Here is a 22713-nt window from a genome sequence, read left to right on the forward strand (position 1 = left end):
ATGTTAAATAAGTTAAATACAATATATGTATATATGCAAACAGTTAATTTGCTGTATAAAAAGAGTCGGACTTTGAAATAGTATACAATTAGCCTGTGAAGGAAATCAAAAATGCAGGCAGACAAAAATAGAGGGATTGGGAATTCTATGTAATGGTTCATAGTCATCTCCCAGAGTTCTTTCGCTGGGTGTAGCTGGTTCAATTCATTACTGCTCCTTTGGAACTGATTTGGGTTCATCTCATTGTTGAAGAGGGCCACGCCCATCAGAATTGATCATCATATAGTAGTGTTGTTGAGATATATAATGATCTTCTGATCCTGCTTATTTCACTCAGCATCAGTTCATGTAAGTTTCTCCAGGCCTTTCTGAAATCATCCTGCTGGTCATTTCTTACAGAACAATAATATTCCATAATATTCATATACCACAATTTATTCAGCCATTCTCCAATTAATGGGCACCCACTCAGTTTTTGTTTTGTTTTTTTCATAATTATAACTTTTTATTGACAGAATCCATGCTTGGGTAATTTTTTACAACATTATCCTTTTCACTCACTTCTGTTCTGACTTTTCCCCTCCCTCCCTCCCTCCACCCCCTCCACCCCCTTCCCCAGATGGCAAGCAGTCCTATACATGTTAAATATTTCACAGTATATCCTAGATACAATATATGTATGCAGAACCGAATAATTCTCTTGTTGCACAAGGAGAATTGGATTCAGAAGGTTAAAAATAACCCAGGAAAAAAAGCAAAAATGAAAACAGTTTACATTAATTTCCCAGTGTTCTTTCTTTGGGTGTAGTTGCTTCTGTTCATCATTGATCAATTGAAACTGAGTTAGATTTTCTTTTTGTTGAAGAAATCCACTTCCATCAGAATACATCCTCATACAGTATCATTGTTGAAGTATTTAATGATCTCCTGTTCTGCTCATTTCACTTAGCATCAGTTCATGTAAGTCTCTCCAAGCCTCTCTGTATTCATCCTGCTGGTCATTTCTTACAGAACAATAATATTCCATAACATTCATATACCACAATTTACCCAACCATTCTCCAGTTGATGGGTATCCATTCATTTTCCAGTTTGTAACCACTACAAACAGGGCTGCCCACAAACATTTTGGCACATACCGGTCCCTTTCCGTTCTTTAGTCTCTCTTTGGGTTATAAGCCTAGTAGTAGCACGCTGGATCAAAGGGTATGAACAGTTTGATAACTTTTTGAGCATAGTTCCAAATTGTTCTCCAGAATGGCTGAATGTATTCACAATTCCACCAACAATGTATTAGTGTCCCTGTTTTCCCACATCCTCTCCAACATTCTGCATTATCTTTCCCTGTCATTCTAGCCAGTCTGACAGGTGTGTAGTGGTATCTCAGAGTTGTCTTAATTTACATTTCTCTGATTAATAATGACTTGGAGCATCTTTTCATATGGCTAAAAATAGTTTCAGTTTCTTCATCTGAGAATTGTCTGTTAATATCCTTTGACCATTTATCAATTGGAGAATGGCTTGATTTCATATAAATTAGTGTCAATTCTCTATATATTTTGGAAATGAGGCCTTTATCAGAACCTTTGACTGTAAAAATGTTTTTCCAGTTTATTGCTTCCCTTCTAATCTTGTCTGCATTAGTTTTGTTTGTACAAAAACTTTTCAATTTGATATAGTCAAAATTTTCTATTTTGTAATCAATAATGATCTCTAGTTCTTCTTTAGTCATAAATTCCTTCCTCTTCCACAGGTCTGAGAGGTAAACTATCTTATGCTCTTCCAATTTATTTATAATCTCATTCTTTATGCCTAGGTCATGAACCCATTTTTACCTTATCTTGGTGTATGGCGTTAAGTGTGGGTCAATGTCTAGTTTCTGCCATACTAATTTCCAATTTTCCCAGAAATTTTTGTCAGACAGTGAGTTCTTATTTCAAAAGCTGAGGTCTTTGGGTTTGTCAAACACTAGATTATTAATTGGCTGTTTTGTCCTTGGAACCTAACCTATTCCACTGACCAACTAGTCTATTTCTTAGTCATACCAAATGGTTTTGGTAACCACTGCTTTATAATATAATTTTAGATCTGGTACAACTAGGCTACCTTCATTTGATTTTTTTTTCTATTAATTCCCTTGAAATTCTTGACCTTTTGTTTTTCCATATGAACTTTATTGTTATTTTTTCTAGGTCATTAAAATAGTTTTTTGGGAGTCTGATTGGCATAGCGCTAAATAAATAGATTAGTTTAGGTAATATTGTCATCTTTATTATATTTGCTTGCCCAATCCAAGAGCATTTACTATTTTTCCAATTGGTTAGATGTGACTTTATTTGTGTGGAAAAGAGTTTTGTAGTTTTACTCATATAGTTTCTGATTTTCCTTTGGCAGAGAGATTCCTAGATATTTTATACTGTCAGTAGTTACTTTCAATGGAATTTCTCTTTGTAACTCTAATTGTTGGATTTTGTTAGTGATATCTAAGAATGTTGATGACTTATGTGGGTTTATTTTGTATCCTGCAACTTTGCTAAAGGTGTGGATTATTTCTAATAGCTTTTTAATAGTATCTCTAGGATTCTCTAAGTATGCCATCATATCATCAGCTAAGAGTGATAATATGGTTTCCTCATTACCTACTCTAATTCATTTAATTTCTTTCTCAGCTTTTATTGCTAAAGCTAGCATTTCTAATACAATATTGAATAGTAATGTTGATAGAGGGCAACCTTGTTTCACTCCTGATCTTATTGGGAATGATTTCAGTTTATCCCCATTACATATGATGTTTACTGATGGTTTTAAATAGATGCCACTGATTATTTTAAGGAAGAGACCATTTATTCCTATACTCTCAAATGTTTTTTAATAGGAATGGATGTTGGATTTTATCAAATGCTTTTTCTGCATCTATTGAGATGATCATATGGTTTTTGTTAATTTGGTTATTGATATAGTCAATTATATTAATAGTTTTCCTAATATTGAACCAGCCCTGCATTCCTGGTATAAATCCTACTTAGTCATGGTATATTATCCTGGGGATGATTTTCTGTAATCTTTTTGCTAATATTTTATTTAAGATTTTTGCATCAATATTCATAGGAAGATTGGTCTATAATTTTCTTTCTCTATTTTCAACCTACCTGGTTTAGGTATCAAAAGGAATTTGGTAGGACTTCTTCATTCCCTGTTTTTTGAAATAGTTTATATAGCATTGGGGCTAATTGTTTTTTAAATGTTTGGTAAAATTTACATGTAAATCCATCTGGTCCTGGGGATTTTTTCTTAGGGAGTTGGTTAATAGTTTGTTCTATTTATTTTTCTGAGATGGGACTATTTAAGCAATTTACTTCCTCCTCTGGGAAGCCTATATTTTTGGAAGTAGTCATTCATTTCACTTAATTTATCAAATTTATTGGCATAAAGTTGGGCGAAGTAACTCCTTATTATTGTCCTAATTTCCTCTTCAATGGTGGAAAGTGCCCCCTTTTCATTTTTAAGACTAACGATTTGATTTTCCTCTTTCCTTTTTCTAATCAGATTTACCAAAGGTTTATCTATTTTATTGGTTTTTTCATAAAACCAACTCTTAGTTTTATTTATTAATTCAATAGCTTTTTTACTTTCAATTTTATTAATCTCTCCTTTTATTTTTAGAATTTCAACTTTAATATTTGACTGGGGAGTTTTAAATTTGCTCCTTTTCTAAGCTTTTTTAGTTGCAAGCCCAGTTCATTGATCTCTTTCTCTATTTCATGCAAGAAGGCCTCTAGAGATATAAAATTTCCCCTTAATACCACTTTGGCTGCATCCCATACATTTTGGTGTGTGACATATCATTATTATCATTCTATGATTTACTGTTTCACGCAATCATTCTTTAGGATGAGATTATTTAGTTTCCAATTATTTTTTGGTCTATTTTCCCCTGGCTTTTTATTGAATGTAATTTTCATTGCATTGTGATCTGAAAAGGATACTTTACTATTTCTGCCTTCCTGCATTTAATTTGAGGTCTTTATGTCCTAATATTTGGTCAATTTTTGTGTAGGTTCCATGAACTGCTGAGAAGAAAATATACTCCTTTCTGTCACCATTCAATTTTCTCCAAAGATCTATCATATCTAATTTTTCTAATATTCTATTTACCTCTTTACTTTCTTTCTTATTTGTTTTGTGGTTTGGTTTATCTAATTCGGAGAGTGCAAGATTGAGATCTCTCATTATTATAGTTTTGCTGTCTGTTTCTTCTTGCAACTCTCTTAACTTCTCCTTTAGGAAGTTAGATGCTAAACCACTTGGTGCATATATGTTTAATATTGATATTGCTTCATTGTCTTTAGTACCCTTTAGCAAGATATAGTTTCCTTCCTTATCTCTTTTAATTAGATCAATTTTTGCTTTTGCTTGATCTGAGATAAGGATGGCTACCTTCCTTCCTTCACCTGAAGCATAATAGATTCTGCTCCAGCCTTTTACCTTCACTCTGTATGTATCTCCCTACTTTAAATGTGTTTCCTGTAAACAACATATTGTAGGGTTCTGACTTTTGATCCAGTCTGCTATCCACCTCCGCTTTATGGGAGAGTTCATCTCATTCACATTTACGGTTAAAATTACTAATTCTGTATTTCTTGCTATCTTTTTAACCCCAGCTTATGCTTTTCTTGTTTCCTTCCCCTTTCCCCCCCTTCCCTAGTATTAAACTTATGGGCCCCACTTGCGTCACACAGCTCTCCCTCTTCCCTTTGAATCCCTTTCCCTTTCTTGTACCCTTCCCTTATTATTCTTTTTCCTTTTCCCTTTTCCTCTCCCACTTTTTAATGAGATGAGAGAAGATTCTCTATAAAACAAATATGTCAATTATTTTTTCTTTGAGCCAACTCTGATGAGAGTAAGATTCGCACAATGTTCCTCCCTCCTCTAAGTTCCCTCAGATATGATAGGTTTCCTTTACCCCATTGTGGGATGTAATTTTCCTCTTTTTATCTCCCCTTTTCCCTTTTTCTGACACTATTCCCTTTCCATTTCTACTTTCCTTTTTTTATATCAGTAAAATCAAATTATACATGTGGTTTTTATGTATATCCACAACAGAAATACAGTTCTCAAGAGTTCCTTTTACCTTTTCTGCTTCTCTTAAGTCTCCTATGGTTGGAGATCAATTTTTTTGTTTAGATCTGGTTTTTTCCTTAGAAACAAATGGAAATTGCTCTGTTTCATTAAATGTCCATCTTCTTCCATGGAAGAATATGCTCAGCTTAGCTGGGTAGTTTATTCTTGTCTGCATTCCAAGTTCTTTTGCCTTTCAGAATATCAGATTCCAGGCCCTTCAATCCTTTAATGTGGAGGCAGCCAGATCTTCAGTGACTCTTATTGGGCACCTCGGTATTTGAATTGTTTTTTCCTGACTGCTTATTTTTTTTCTTTAATCTGATAGTTCTGAAATTTGACAATATTCCTTAGGTTTTTTATTTTGGGGTCTTTTTCAGGGTTTAGATAATTCTTTTAAAGCTTTTTACCTTCTGGTTCTTTACTTCTGGGCAGTTCTCTTTGATATTTCCCTGTAAAATGTATCTGGGCTCTTTTTTCATATAATTTTCAGGAAGTCCAGTGATCTTCAGGTTATCTCTCCTAGATCTATTTTCCAGGTTTGTTGTTTTCCAAGTAAAATTTGACATTTTTTTCCTAATCTTTCATTTTTGGTTTTGTTGACTGATTCTTGATGTTTCAATGTCAGTCATTTCTTTGTTCAGTTCTGATTTTTGGTGAATTATTTTCTTCTTAGCTTTTTTTTTTTTTTACTTCTTTTTGTATATGTCAATTGAGTTTTTTAAATGATTATTTTGCTCTATGATTTTTCCATTTCACTAATTGTTTTTTTTTTTTTTTTTTTTTTAGTGGTTTTTTCTTTTTCCAATTTACAAAATCCACTTTCTTGGGTTCTTTCCTTTTCCAATTCATAAATTCTGTTTCCCTGCCTTCTTGGGATTTTCCTTTTCAATTCCATTTCAGGAAGTTTTTGCTCTTTCTATCTTCTCTTTCCTTTCCCCTTTTTTCTTTTAGTTCTCTTTTAAGGTTTTTAATAATCTCTTCTAGGAGAGCTTTTGTGTTGGGGACCAGCAATTGTCTGGAGACTGTCTGCTATTAGTCTCCTCTGGGTTGAAAACCTGCTCTTTTTCTGTATAGAAGCTTCAATCATCCTTTTGATTTTTTAATTCATTTTGTTAAAGCCTGTAGGGTTTGCCTTCAGGGCCAGGAGGTTACCAACTTCCTCTGTAGAGCAAGGATAGGTGTAGCCAACTGGCTACAAAGAGCAAAGAGGGAGGAGGTATGGGAGTGCTCTGGGAAAGAGTTGCCCCCTGGAAGTAACTCAGGCCCTGAAGGGCCAAGCTGGGAAAGTGCCCTGCAAAGAACCCTGCTGTGCGAGTTAAAGATTGCCCTGGGCTAGAATCTGGGCAGTGAAAGTGTCACTCAGTACCCCAGGCCAAAGCCCACTGTGGAGGAATGGGTAATAGCCGCTGACCAATGAATAGTTCCTCTAGGACCGAAGTGTCCCTTCCCAGGGAAGCAAGGTCATGCTGCAAAAGTTCTATTGTCCCAGGCCGAGCCCCCCACTGTGTAGATTAGAGGCTGCCCCAGGTTGTGCCCCTTTGCTGTGCAGATTTGTAAGTGCCCCAACAAAAGTCCTTTACTGTAGGATGTGACTGTATGGCTGTGTTACAGGTCTGCCTGAGTCACTTCCGGTTTTGAGCAGTTATAGCCAGATCTTGTTAGGTTCTGGCTTTTTTAAAAGAGTGCCATCTGCCTTTGGCTTCAATTTCTCTGCCAATTTAGTGCTTTATAATTAAGGCAGGGCAGTTAGCCTTTGGGAGAGTCGTCTCCAGCCACATAGGTTCTCCTCCCCCTTCCTCTCTGCCCGGCCCAGAGTTCCTAGTGTACTCAGGATGCTAGTCTCTCCCTGCCTGCGCTGGTCTGTTTCTGCCCCTTCTTTAAAATCTCTTTGGGATATAAGCCCAGTAGTAGCACTGCTGGATTAAAGGTTGTGTACAGTTTGATAACATTTTAAGCATAGTTCTAATCGCTCTTCAGAATGGCTGGATGTATTCACAATTCCACCAACAATGTATCAGTGTCCCAGTTTTCCCACATCCCCTCTAACATGTGGATACTTCTTATGATGATTAGTTTCACATGGAAACCTGGAATGTTAAATCTGTGAACCATGGAAGCTTGATGTGGTCAAACAGGAGATAGAAAGATTTAATATCAACATCTAGGGTGTCAGTTAACTTAAATGGACAGAAATGGATGAATTTAATTTAGGTGATGACTACATATAGTACTGTGGGCAAGTATTATAGTCAGTAAAAAGATGAGAAAAGAACTACTAGCATATATTCTCAAAAATGACCACTATGATATCAGTTTAAATCCAAGGCAAACCACTTAACATTATAGTAATTCAAGTCTATTCTCTAACTACTAGTACCAAAGATGCCAAAGTTGATCAATTCTATGAAGATCTATAACACAAAAAAACGATGCCACATTCTTCATAGGAGATTGGAATTCTAAAGTAGGACATCATAAGAGAATTGGAATAACAGGCAAGGTTGGCCTTGGAATACAAAATGAAGCAGGGCAGAGGCTAATCAAGATTTAACACATTGGTCATAAATAAATACTCTTTTTCAGTACCCCAAAAGGCAGCTCTACACATGGACATCACAGACAGTCAACATAGAAGTCAGATTGATTTATATACTTTGCAGTTGAAAGTGGAGAAGATCTATATAATTAGTTAAAACAAGATCTAGAGCTAACTATGGCTCAGATCATGAGCTGCTTATTGCAAAGTTCAGATTTAAATGGAAGAAAGTAGAAAAAACCATTAGACCATATAGTTTAGATCTAAACAATATCAATACACTGGTCATTTCTGAAAATATATACCTTATTCCATACCTGTAATCTATCACCTATAGTAAGAGAAAGAAGGCATACTTTGAAATCACAATTGGTTCAGTAGTATTTTCTTTTAGATTATTGTGGTAATTAGATAAATTATTTATATGATTCTGTTTACTTCACCCTGCACAGTTCAAATAGCTCTCCAGAGTTATTCTGGGAACATCTTAAAACTTAAAAGCATCCAGAACTGAACAAAGTATCTTTTACCTTATCCCCTTTCCTTTTCCAAACTTCACTATTTCTAAGCTACCATTATCCTTCTTCTAGGTTCATCACCTCAACTTATCCTGGACATCTCATTATCCTTTTCTCTGCATATATAATCAGTTACCATATCTTCCTATTTTTCTATTTCTACAACATCTTTAATATGAACTTTTTCCTCTCTGTTCACACAATGATCACCCTAATTTAGACCCTCTTCAGTTCTTGCTGTATTATTGCTAGAGCCCCCTAATGTTCTCTCTGCCTTAACTGTCTCATTCCTCCAATCTATCTTACATGCTGTACTGTAGTGTGTTCTTTAAGCACAATTCTGACCCCTCTGCTCAGCTAGCTCTAGTAATGTTTCTCTTAGAACTCTTCATTGGGCAGTAAGAAATTATGAATATGAGAATTCAGAGTCTGTTCCTTTCCTCACACCTGAGTTCAAATGTGGACTCAAATACTACCTAGCTTTGTGACTTTAGATAAGTGCCTTATCCTTTTTTCCTTTCAGTTTCTTTTGTTGTAAAATGGGATAATAAAAACATGTACATTTTAGAGTTGTTGTGATAATTAAATGAGATGATTCTAGTCTTAAGCAAGTCATATTTTTGTGGCTTCATCTATATAGGATTGAATTACTTTTCTGGTCTTTTTTAGTTCTAAATTCTGTGATCCAGTAAATTCTGCATTATTCATTTAATTTTGAATAATGAAGTTTTTTCAACTGAGTTTAATAGAATTACTGCCAAGAAATATTTAAATTGATAATATCTTAATTAAAAGGCTGAGTTAATTAAAAAGCTGTTGAATTTCATACATCAAGGGGCACAGTGTTGGGTGCTGGGCCTTGAGTCAGGAAGAACTAAACTCCAAACCTGCCTCAGAAAATATCTGTGTAATCCTGGGTATGTTACTTCAGTTCTCTAGTGCTTAAGTTTCTTCAACTATAAAAAGTGGATAATAATAGCACCTGCCTCATGGGATTGTTGTGAAGATCAAATGAGATATTTGTAACACACTCAGCACAATGCTTGGCATGCTTATTTCTTCCTTAATACAGGTCAGTGTTTAACATGACATAGAAAACTCAGTTGGCCTTCAGTTAGGCATGATTTTGAATATGGGTTTTGCTATTTCCTTGCTCTGTTTTTGTTGCTTTACCTGAGTTTCAGTTTATATATCTGTAAAATGAAGATAATACTTTCACTGATTATGCCTCAGAATTGTTTTAAGAAAAATCTTTTCAAAATCTTAAGATATTATAGAAGAAATTATATAAAATGTTTGAATTCTTGTTATAAAATGCTTTTAAGGGGCCTAATTTTTTTTTTTTTTAAACTTGTGATTATGACTCTGCATAGTAATCTTTTTCTCATGTCACAGGGGACTGTAGGAGACCTTTTAATTTGACATTTTAGTTCTAGAGGGTTAGAATTCTAAACTAGTTGATTACCACTGATTGTAAGTCATAATGTGTTTTGTTTTGTTTTTTAACACCATCATATGTCAAATGTCATGGAAAAACTGAGGAACTCTTTGGATCTTCTGTTCCTTTTAGGCATCTTTTGATTAGTTATCAGATCCTAAGGAATGTTCCTCCAATAGTATTTATTCGTGATAAAGAAAGTGCAGCAGTAGCAGAGGTAAGTAAAATTGTTGGTGTGAATTTTATTTGTAGATATATTATTCTCCTTTCTAGGAAAATGTAGGATGATTTTGATAGGAACAAATTAGAAGAACTTTATTTTTTTATTTTTATTTTATTTTATTTTTTTATTTAATAGTCTTTTATTTACAGGTTATATGTATGGGTAACTTTACAGCATTAACAATTGCCAAACCTCTTGTTCCAATTTTTCCCCTCTTTTCCCCCACCCCCTCCCCCAGATGGCAAGATGACCAGTAGATGTTAAATATATTAAAATATAAATTAGATACACAATAAGTATACATGACCACACCGTTATTTTGCTGTACAAAAAGAATCGGACTCTGAAATATTGTACAATTAGCCTGTGAAGGAAATCAAAAATGCAGGTGGGCAAAAATATAGGGATTGGGAATTCAATTTAATGGCTTTTAGTCATCTCCCAGAGTTCTTTCATTGGGCGTAGCTGGTTCAGTTCATTACTGCTTCATTGGAAATGATTTGGTTGATCTCATTGCTGAGGATGGCCAAGTCCATCAGAATTGGTCATCATATAGTATTGTTGTTGAAGTATATAATGATCTCTTCGCCCTGCTCGTTTCACTCAGCATCAGTTTGTGCAAGTCTCTCCAGGCCTCTCTAAAATCATCCTGTTGGTCATTTCTTAAAGAACAATAATATTCCATAATATTCATATACCACAATTTATTCAGCCATTCTCCAATTGATGGGCATCTACTCAGTTTCTAGTTTCTAACCACTACAAAGAGGGCTGCCACAAACATTCGTGCATATATGGTCCCTTTCCCTTCTTTATGATTTCTAAAAGAACTTTAAATTGAATCTATTGATAATTAAATTATTCTACCCAGTCTTTTCCAGAACATAGATCTAGAACTAGATTATAGGCTATAATCCCCCATTTTTCAATGGAAGAAACTAAGACCCAGAGAGATTAAGTAGTTTGCTTAGGGTCATACAACTAGTAATGATATCCTTCTGATTCCAAGTCCATTTGTATTCCAAGTGTAAAGGAGCCCTATCCTTTCTACCAAGCTGTTTCAATTAAATAGTGATCTAGTTTTCATTTTCTTAAAGTCTCTTTTTTATTCATTTGACAAATTGGGTTTTTATTTCTTTATTTTTAAGTGGAGTATCTGCTATGTATAAAATACTGACTTGGAGTTAAGACAAGGGATACTGCCATTTCAGCTTATATTGGGAATAGTGGACAGGCTAGAAGAACCATAGAAAAAGGGAAGTGACAATGTTTTCTCCTCTTCATTACAGTATAACATCTGAACTTGTCAATAATGACTTAATAAAAGAACCAACCTTTTTTTTTTTATTTTTAAAATTTTAATTATATCTTTTTATTGACAGAACATATGCATGGTAATTTTTTATAATATTGTCCCTAGCACTCATTTCTGTTCCAGTTTTTCCCTTCCCTCTCTCACTCCCTCCCCTAGATGGCAGGCAGTCTTATACATGTTAAAAAGTATGTTAAAGTATATCCTAGATACAATATATGTGTGCAGATCCATACAATTCTCTTAGAACCATCCTTCATTTGCTTTTTAGAGATCTCTGTAGAAAATTCCAGTTTTGCTATAGACTTATAAAGTTTATGAGAATTGTGCTAAAAGTGACAGGCAAGATAATTTTCAGTATGTGACTTTTGGTATAATTATTAAATACCTGGATTTTGCCTTTGATAACTGCTGGTAATAATAGATGTAGCCTTCCCAGAAATGTTTGCATTTTAAAACAGAAAAAAATGGGGAAAAAAAAAGCTGTCTTGCTTTCTCCATTTGAAAAAATGAAGACTGATCAAATCCTTTTAATTTCTCACTCTAGTCTTGCAAGGATCAAGGTTCTTAGTTATTTAACACAATATTCTATAGATTATGATTAATGCTGTATTAGTGATTTGGGATTTCATTGGTGTCAATATTCCTATCACTTAGACAGATTGCAAGTCCTTTATAACTTAATAAATGGTCCTTGCAAATTGTTGACTAAATTAAAGATGGCCAACTAAATTTCATTGGGTTGGTTGTCATCCAACAGACACATAAACTATCATTACCACACCTGTATTTTGAAGCTTTCCCAGTTTTTTAGCACCTGCCAAAATTTGTGCTCCATTAGCACAGCCTTGGAAAACTTAGGATCAATTAACTGCCTGTCAAACATATCAAGAAATGGCTTTCCATTTCTTTCCATCCAAGAAATGACATCCAAATATGTCTTTAGTAGTGGAAGTTGATTATAACAAATAAAATAAATTTCTTTTGAAATTTTGAAATTAAAATTTCAAAAATGTTCCTTGTAGAGAACAATTTTGATGAAATATGTTTTTCCTAAGCATTAAAACCTGAAATTTTACAGATGGCTTGGCATTTGTTAAATAATGTGGAGATATTAATCTAATTCAGGCATTTTCTGCTTTTCAAAGCAATAAATTTGTGAAAAATGTCTCAAGATGGATCACCATAAAGTGAAACTCTGTTTGTAGATTTGGTCATTACTGGAAACTGTTGAAAAAGATATTGAAAAATTACACAGGTCTTTATTGGGCAACCAGTGAGAGAGGGCTAGTGAAATGGCATAAAGTAATCTGCCTCTTGTCCTTTGTTGCCTTAAAATACTTTGCAGATGTGGTCTAATCTGTGTGTGGTCATTGCCTGCCAGCTGTCTTCCTTGTAGTCAATTTATTCCTCAATTTTAAGTAAGGCTACACAGCAAGTTGGTAATAGCGCTTTAGCATAAAAGTCATATTTTGATGCCTTCATAGTCATTCATTTGCATTGCTTCTTTTATAAACTAATAGCCTTTCAGCTCACAAGAAAGAACTGGGGGATATTATGAAAGGAAAGATTTAATAGCAGTATTTGAAGTATTTTTCAAAAATACTTTAAACAGTTAAAGAGAAATACTAATGGAAATGAATAAGGCTGCATATGAAATCAGTTCAGATGATTCAATATGTCATTGAAAGTACTGAATAATTAATAAACATTTGTTAAGTGCCTATTCCGTGCCAAAGGTTCAAGGAAATAGTTTTAAAAGCTTGACTGTTTTTCAGAAAGATTCATGTAAATTGAACTTTTAAGATTAGCACTTGAGTCCATTTTAATAGCATTATTAAAATTTATAAATATGATTTTATTTATTTTTAAAATATATGCAAAGATAGTTTTCAACATTCACCTTTGAAAAACTCTTGTGTTCCAACTTTTCCCTTCTCCTTTCCCTTTTCCTTCCTCTTCTAGGTAGCAAGTAATTCAATATATGTTAAACATGTGCAATTCTATCTTTCTCTCTCTCTCCACTCTTTATTTTTTTTTTCCCAGTCTTATTATTTAGAAATTTTTTTCTAGTTTAAACGTTCCTTGGCTGTGGAACCAAGCAAAACAACTCTGATCTCTTGTTCATAGGGAAGCCTTTTTCATACATGAAGTGTCTCACAAGCCTTTTTCATATGTGAAATGTCTCTTGAATCCCTTCTAAATTTTCTCTTCTTTAGGATAGGCATCCCCAGTTCTTTCATTTAATCCTTTTATGACACCTTCTATGATATAATCTTTAATATTCTGCATAGTTAACTATTTTTGGATATGTTCCAGCAGGCCCTGAAGTGTGATATTTGGATCTGATTATAGTATTCAAACACAGGTATTTAAGGTACAAAATGATGATCATATCCCTCTTCCTGGGCACTTGGCTTTTCTTGAGACATCTTAGGAGCATTTGCTTTCTTTGCTGCCATAATAGTCTGTTGACAAACAGAACTTGTAGTCCATTAAGCTTCCCAATCTATTTCAGACCACTCTCCCATCTTGAACATTTGAACATTTTTTTTTTAACTGAAGCATGAGGATTTATATTTATATCTGTTAAATTTCATCTTATTAAATGAGGCCAGTTGTTGTAGCCATTAAAAACCTTTTGTATCCTGACTTTGTCATCTACAAATTTGATAAGCATGTTATCTGTGCCACTGACCAAGTCATGTATTACAATACTATTGTAATATTACAAAACAGCATAAGGCCTAGAACAGATCCTAGGGACACTTTTTAGAGATTTTTTTTTCAATCAAAGTTTTTTATTTTCAAAACAAATGTACAGATAATTTTTCAACATTGATCCTTGCACAGCCTTGTGTTCTAAATTTTCCCCTCCTTCCTCCCACCCTCTCCCTTAGATGGAAAGTAATACAATATATGTTATACATATTAAAATATGTTAAATCCAATATATGTAAACATATTTGTACAATTATCTTGCTTCACAAGAAAGATAATGAATAAGAAAACAAAATGCAAACCAACAACAAAAAGAATGAGAATGTTATGTTATTGGAAATCTTTTTTGAAGTTGACATTGGCTTTTTTGTTGTTGGATCATTCAGGAAGTTCCAAGTGGTATTTAGGGTGTTTTGGGTGGAATAATATTTTTGGTTTGAGGGTTTGACCTCAAGCCCTTTTTAGGGTTGTGCATTCATCTCTACACCTAGCTCTCACCTGTGACTCCAAGAAATTGTAGCATGCATAGTAGACTCCAGCAAAACTTTCTTGATATATGGGCTAAAAACCAAGTTGAAGGTAACTGACAGGCCTCCAGCCCATCTGAGTTAAGGAGATGTCTACACCAAGTATGTCAAGACTTCCCCTGGCAAAATAGTCAAGACAAGAACAATTTGTTCCAACAGCCATGAAGGCAGCTGAAGCAGGCACTATGTGTACTTAGAGCTTGTTTAGACAGAAGAGGCCAAGGTTATACTGCATCCCAGGCTATTGGCAGTCATCCTGATTTTTGTTTTGCCACTGGACTTCATTAATTCTGGAAGAGAGAGTGAGGCTGATACTTTGTACAATTCTGCTTCACTTCATTGCTGCAATTCATTTTGATTCTGCTTCATTTAATCCAAATTCACAATTAAGTCAGGACCTCACCCTCATGATGTTATTGGTTCTCTTTGAAAACAAAGGATCAACAACAACATCGGGAATTGAAGTTCAGTTTAGCAGGTTAGGGTTTGTAGACTTAACTTTCTCTCTCTTTAAAAAAAAAAATTAGGACATTTATTATTTCTTCCCCAGACTTTTTCAATACTCTCATTTTTCAAAGATTGTTGATAGCCATTCAGCAGTCACAACTGCCATTTCTTTCAGAACCCTTTTTGTGTAGCTTTTCTTCCAGCTCTGTAAGGTTCTGGTTAGCTTTCTGGAGGTCTTTGGATCAGCCTTTGTTTCAGCAGAATAATCACCACAAGAATAGTCAGGAATAAAGTCCAAAATCTTTATTATCTCCTTCACAGTCTGTCTCTTTCGCCTGGGACCTGGGCTAGCTTCCTGGAAGTCCTCCAAAATGGGTGTTGGTTTCAGTGGAGGAGGCAGGAAAGCCACTGGGAGGGTCTCTATCTTGAAGTCTTGTTTCTGATTCAGTTTGTCCCAGTTTATGTACTCTATTACAATTATATTATTAATACTATACTGAGTATAAACCAATCATTATATCACTAGGGAACCATTATTTGTTGTAAGATTAAATAAATCATAATGAACTAGAGAACTCAGATGCTAAACTAGATAACCATCGTCAATTCCACCGAGTTAACACCTTGTTGTAGGATTAAATCAATCATACTGAATTCCTGCCCTTTACACAGCTCCATTCCCTACTCTATAAACTTTTCTACCCCCTAAATAGCAATCTGTCTTATCTTGATGTTGTCTCTGCTCCTTCAGTCTTTTCCTCTGATTTAAGAGTTCCTTCTTGGGACCATCATTTTGGGAAGCACTCAAGATTTGTGATCACTTCTCCACTGGTTTTACTCTTAATTCTTTGTAGTTTCCCATTATTTATCCCTCTTTTCCTTTCTTGCCCACTTTTATAGATTGTGTGTCTCTATTGAAATGTAGAGTAAAAATAATAGTTGAGTAATTGAGTAATTCTGCTGTCTCTCCATTGCCTATTTCCATCATGTTATCTACCTTAAGCAGAAATACTAACCCGGTTTTGGTCTTCCTTTTAAATAAAATATGAACCAAAAAAAGGTCATTTAAATTTTTCTTTAATTAGTAAGTGAACAGGCCTCAGGTGTATTGATAGCAATAAATTATAAGTGTTGAAGTCAAATTTGAACACACGTCTCTCTTAAAGTATAATGCTCTTTTCATTAAGTGGTATCAAAATGTAGGTAACTTTGAATTTATTTTTCAGGTAAATAGGTTACTGGAAATTGCTGATTTTGGACCCCCTGATGAAAAAGATTTGACACAAAGTGACCCAAGGTAAATAAGCTGATATTTCTTCTCATGTTTAGCCTCAATTGAAGACTTTTTATGTATGTCTAATGTTCCTAAAACATGATATAATTTCCTGTTGTACTAGAAGCATAATATTTTTAATATTTTGATGTGGTGTTCTTTCCATTTACATTGTTGTAGTTACTATGTATATTGCTTTCTTGACTCTGCTTACTTCACTCTGCATCAGATCATCAAATCATATAGATCTCTCTGTGCTTCTCCACATTCATCACATTAAACATTTCTTACAGCATAGTAATATTCCTTTGCACTCATGTATCTCAACTTGTTTAGCCATTCCCCAATTGATGGCCATCTACCTTGTTTCCAATTCTTAATTATCATAAAAAGTGCTGCTGTAAATATATAGGGACTGTTTTCTTATTGCTTGCTTGCTTATTGATTGCTCCCATTAATAGAGTCTCAGGTTCAAAGAGTTTGGACATGTAAGCATTTTATTTGCATAATTCCAATTTGCTTTCCAAAATGGTTATACCATTTTATAGCTCCACCATCAATGTATTAGTACACCTATAATTCCACAATTCTTCCACCACTTTTGGACAGTTTGTAGGTGTCCCCCCCTTTTTTTTTTTACTTTGTTATTTCTGTATTATCTGTCTGGATTTTTCTTTACTTGGCAAACAATTTAAATCATTGTTATACATGAAAAAATTAATGTCAATTAAGCTGAAGATATTTTATACGTGTATGTGAAGTAATAAAGATTTTCTAAAATAATATTTTATTTTTCCCCCAATTACATGTAAAAGCAATTTTAATAGTCTCTTTTTCTTCAGATTTTGAGATACAAATTTTCTACTCCCTCATTGAAAAGGCAAGCAATTTGACATAGGATGTACATGTGTGGTCATGCAGAACATATTTTCATGTAAGTCATGCTGTGAAAGAAAACAGACAAATTTTTAAAATATAAAATAAAGGAAAAGTATCTTTCATCTGTATTCAGGCTCCACCAGTTCTTTCTCTGGTGATGGAGAATACCTTTCATCATAAGCCCTTCAGAATTGTCTTAGGTCATTGTAGATCATCATATAATATTGTTGTTCCTGTGTACAGTACTCTCATTTCTGCTCATTTCACTTTGTATCCTTTCATGTAAGTTTTTCCCTGACAGCATCCTGCTTGTCATTTCTTATAGCACAACAGTATTTCATCACTATCACATACAACCTCTTGTTCAGTTTATCTCCAACTGATAGACATCCCCTCAATTTCCAATTCTTTGTCACCACTAAATATGTAAATGCTATAAATATTTTTGCTTATTTTTCTGGCATACAGATCTAATAGTATTGTTGAGTTAAAGGGTTTTCATGGGTTTTATCATCCTCTGGGCATAGTTCCAAATTGTTCTCCAGAATGGTTGAGTCAATATGCAACTTCACCAACAGTGTATTAGTGTTTTAAATTTCCCATATTTTCTCCAATGTTTATCATTTTTCCTTTTTTCTTATTAGTTAATCTGAGAGGTGGTAGCTCAGAGTGGCTTTAATTTGCATTGTTCTAATGAATAGTGATTTAGAGAATTTTTTTCTTATGATCATAGATAGTTTTGATTACTTTGTCTGGAAACTGCCTGTCTATATTCTTTGACTATTTATCAATGAGAAATGGCTTTTATTTCTATAAATTTGATTCAGTTTTCTATATATTTGAAATAGAGAAACTTGCTGTAAAAAGATTTTCCATAGTAATAATTATTATATATTTCCCTTCATCCTCTTATTCCCCAGTTTATCCTATTATTTATTCTCTTTATCTCCTTTGCTCTTCCCAATTTTTCTTCTATTTCTCTTACTTGATTTTTGGGCCCCTCCTCCAGATAGATACCCTGCCCGAAATTGACTAATAATGACCTCTAGAACAAGGAGGAAAGTACCTGTTACTCCCTTTATTGTGGACCTTCCTAGCTAAAGAAAAAAAAAAGAACACTATGGACATTTTCAGTAAAAAGAATGAGACCATAAATACCCTTAAACCATATAGAAATTATAACCATTACAATTACAGTCTAGTGTTTTATTTTGTTTATTTTTTTTTTTTTACAGTAAAATCTCAATTCTCTTACATGTCATGTCCGCATAGTAGGGGACTTAAAGAGAAGACAACATTGTTTCTCTTTTTCTTAGCTGCTCTTGGTTGAGTACTTTTAACGTGAATAGCTAGTTCTGTTTGTTCAATTTCCTTGGTGCATCTGGCATGTATGAGTGCAAAAATTCATTTGGAGTGCATTTAATGAGGTATTGAATAACTCTAGAGAAATTAGGCTCAGCAAAATCACATGTATGGTCATAAAGTATTTTAATGTGGAGATCTTTAAAGTCATTTTACTATACCATTGATAAATGATTTCTTTTTTTCTCCTTAAATTTACAGTGAATGTAAGACATCAGTAACTTCTGTATCATCTCATGTATCAGAGTGCACCATTCAGCCAAATCTCTTTGGAATTGACCATGAGGCACTCCAGAAGCAGATAATGGAGTACAAAAGAAACAAAGGGAAAGGGCATGATGATATAAGCATTGGAAATGCAGAGCAAGAACAGGAACAGGTATCTATGCTGCAGAAGCAAGTGAAAAAGAAAATGAAGAAGGCAAAGCATTCCATGGATGATGACATTACCCCCCAGGATTATTTGCTCAACAGATATTGTGATCAGCTGGACAAAAATGATGCATTTTTGGAAGAATATAAACCAGAGTATGAATTGCAAGAAGCATTAGAGAAATTAAAATTAGAGGATAATAGTGTTTATAAGGAACAAAGTTCATTAACTACAGATCTTGAAGAAAATAAACTTAAGAAGTGTTAACTTTTCTGATAGGTTTTTTAAAATTTGGTTTAGTTTGCTATTTAACATTAAACTGGACCTAAAAATCTACTTCTGTGCTATCACTGTGTACATTATTATTATGTGCATTATTATGCTCCTATTTTAAAAATTAAAAGTGCATTTTTCCTTTTTCAAAATGGGAAGTCAGTTAAGAAGACACATCAGAAATTTCAAAGAAGACTAGAAATAAGTTTCAGAAAAGAAATTGATTACTTCTTCTGACCTTAGCTGGTTTATTACCATTCTGTTATAGAGCTCATTAAAACTCTATAGCTTATTCATGGATTTAAGCCTACTTTACTATGTATCTTTACATAGACTTAGAAGTTGCCTTTTCTCCTTTTCCCTCTCTGTTGTCTTAATCATTTTAATTGAAAAATATGTAGATGCCTACTAGTTAAGTGTAGTACCTTGCAGAAGGTATTCCCTAGAAGTATCCCTGAGTAAGAAACTTTCTTACTAATACAACAACCTTTACTTATTTATTTTTTGCTGAGGCAATTGGGGTTAAGTGCCCTGCCCAGGGTTACACAGCCAGGAAGTGTTACGTGTCTGAGGTCAAATTTGAACTCGGGTCCTCCTGACTTGAGGGCTATTGCTTTATCCACTGCGCCATCTAGCTGCCCCTATAAGAACTTTTAAAAAGCAACTGTTAAGGTGATAAACACTTGGAACCAAAGGTGAATTGTAGAAGAAAAAATGATAAACTTGGAACACAGTTCTATGTGACCCTGTAGAAGTTAATTCACTTCTCTAGGCCTCAGTTTCCTCAGTTGTAAAATGAGGGAATGAACTGGGTAAAGGAACTCAAAATCAAATTAGCTGACTTGCTTCAAGGAATTGAGATTAGGTTTAGGATAGAGGAAATTGAGGGTTAGACAGAACATAGGTTCTTCCCATATTTGAAGGATTATCATAGAAGAATTATATTTTGTTGGGCCCAAAAGGCAATACTAGAATCTATGACTAGAAATTGATAGATTATTTTAATATAACATAAAGAACTTTTATAACAAAGCAATTCAAACATGGAATGAGTGAGTCTTGTAGTGAGTTCCCTGTCACTGTGTACATTCAATAGTACAAATTCAAATAGTACATTCAAATTGGGATTTTTAAAAGATGTTTTTAGAATCATTTAAATTTAGAATCATTTAAGATTCATATACAGAAATTAATGTAGTTGTAATTAGAAGAGAAATATGATGGGAGAGAAGTTTTTTTTGCAGTAAGTTTCTCTGATAAAAATGTGATATCCAGGATGTGAAAGAAACTGATTCAAATTTGTAAAACTAAGCCATTTTCCAATAGATTGTCATTAAAGGACATACATAAGCAGTTTTCAAAGGAATAAATCCAAACTATCAATAACTATGTGGAAAGAATGCTCCAAAGCATTAATGATCAGAGAAATACATATAAAAGAAACACTGGTTCCACCTTCCATCCAATAATTTCGTAAAAATGACAACTGAAAATGGTGTGGGAGACTGAGAAAACAGCAGGTACATTAATGCCTTATTTTATAGGAGCTTTTCCCATCTCTAATTATAGTGCCTTCCCTCTTATTTACTTCCTATAATCCTATATTATTATAATTTAAAAAATATATATATATTCATATTGTCATTTGCTTGTCTCCCCTCTTAGATCATAAGCTCCTTGAGAACAGAGATTTGTCTTTTTATAACACTGGCACATGACAGTTCTTAACACATAGTAGGCACTTAATTATTGGTCATTGGTGGAATTGTGAATTGCTCCATATTCAGAAAGCAATTTGAAACTGCCACAAAAGGTACTAGCTTGTGCATATTCATTAATGCAGTGATGATGCTAGTTCTAAAACTCCAAATACATATTTTTTTTTAAAAAGAAAAGAACCTATATATACAAAAAATTTTGTAGTAGCAAAAAAACCTAGAAACTTGGGGAGTGTTTATTGGGGAATGACTAAACAAGTTTTGGCATATGTGTATAAATGCAATTAAGCTATAAGAAATAACTAAATGTACAGTTTCAGGGAAAACTGGAAAGACCTGTATGAATTGATTCAGAGTGAGGTGAATAGAACCAGAGGAACGGTTATACAATAACATCATAAAGAAAAAAAGTTTGAAAGATATGAGAACCAATGCATTTCATGCAGTGTATGACATTATAAAGAAAAATAACTGCAAGAATTGAGAATTAGTGTGACAATTTCAGATCTTTGAAGAAAAAGTTGATACCTATCTGATAATTCAAGATGGAGAGATATATAGCTCAAATGGGCAGTGAGTACTGAAACTGCCCTGAAAGTTCCATAGGCAGCTAGTTATGTTCTGACTTCTTTACTTCACATTCAATTTATTACAGCTTCTTAATCCCTGAATCTCTAAAGGACTACAGTAATTCTATGGATCCTGTATTATGTGGTGGAATATACGGATGGTTCTTTATATTATTTAGTAGGAGGGAAGAGCCAAGATGACAGAATGAGACAGGAACTTGCCTGAACTCTCCCAAATTCACCACCAAACACTATAAATGAATTCTGTAGTGATAGAACCAACAAAAGAATAGGGAGGAATAATTTTTCAGTCCAAGACAACTTAGATCAGCAGGAAAGGTCTATATCAAGCAGCATCTGGGAAGGCCAGCAGCAGGCTATGCACCAGCAGGACCACAGTGAGGCCTTGAGCATGGGACAGGCCAGTAGTGAGGCCCCTTACTCTGCGTACAAGAAGCTTGGGAAAGTGTCCCCTCCAAGAGCAGACCCCAACTTTAACATAAAATTGAAGGTCATGAAAAATATTCTAAGAATAATCCAAAAAAGAAGCTGACTATAGAAAGTTACTATGGTAACAAGCAAAATCAAAACAAACTCCAAATAAAACAATGTCAAAACAGCTACATGCAAAGACGCAAAGGAAAATGTGAATTGGTCTCAGGCCCAAAAAGAACTGGGAGAGCTCAAAGCGGAGTTTAAAAATCAAGTAAAAGAGATAGATGAAAAATTGGGAAAATGAACTAATCATGCAAGAGAATCATGAAAAAAGTAGTCAACAGCTTAGTAAAGGAAATAAAAAAAAATGAAAAGTACAAAAATTTATTGAAGGAAACAATTCCTTAAAAAATAGAATTGGTTAAATAGAAAAGGAAGTACAAAAACTCACTGAAAAAAAATTGCTTAAACATGAATCGAGAGGTAATTCAGGCCAATTCCAATAGACTTGTCATGGAAAGAGCCTTTTGCATCCAGAAAGGGGATTTTGGGAACTAAATGTATATCACAACATAGTATTTTCACTTTTTTGTTGATGTTTGCTTGCTTTTTTTTCCCTTTCTCAATATTTCCTCTTGATCTGATTTTTATTTTGTGCAGCATGATAAATGTGGAAATGTGTATAGAAGAACTGCACAAGTTTAACATATATTGGAATACTTGCTGTCTAGGAGTTAAGGTAGGGGGAAGGGAGGGAGAAAAAGTTGGAACACAAAGTTTTGCAAAGGTGAATGTTGAAAATTATCTTTGCATGTATTTTGAAAAATATTAAATTTTTTAAAATAAAAATTAGAATTGGACAAATGAAAGCTACCAATTTTATGAGACATTAAGAAGCAATAAAAGCTAAAGAATGAAAAAATATAAGAAAAAATAATCTTATTGGGAAAATAAATGACCTGAAAAATAGATCCAAGAAGCATTACTG

At 33.9% G+C, this 22713-nt stretch overlaps 1 protein-coding gene across 1 annotated transcript in view; it reads left to right on the forward strand.

Moving 5' to 3' along the window:
• The window catches only part of RBFA (ribosome binding factor A), a 54465-nt gene extending 35399 nt beyond the window's left edge, over positions 1–19066 (forward strand). The window contains exons 12-14 of the mRNA XM_031946892.1: positions 9746–9830; positions 16070–16140; positions 18559–19066. Of these exons, the coding sequence (XP_031802752.1) occupies positions 9746–9830; positions 16070–16140; positions 18559–18997 (595 nt within the window). The 3' untranslated portion in view covers positions 18998–19066. The remainder of the gene's footprint in view (positions 1–9745; positions 9831–16069; positions 16141–18558) is intronic.
• Positions 19067–22713: the final 3647 nt, after the last annotated feature.

The sequence above is a fragment of the Sarcophilus harrisii genome, chromosome 1 (assembly GCF_902635505.1).
Source record: "Sarcophilus harrisii chromosome 1, mSarHar1.11, whole genome shotgun sequence".
Classification (NCBI taxonomy): Eukaryota; Metazoa; Chordata; class Mammalia; order Dasyuromorphia; family Dasyuridae; genus Sarcophilus; species Sarcophilus harrisii.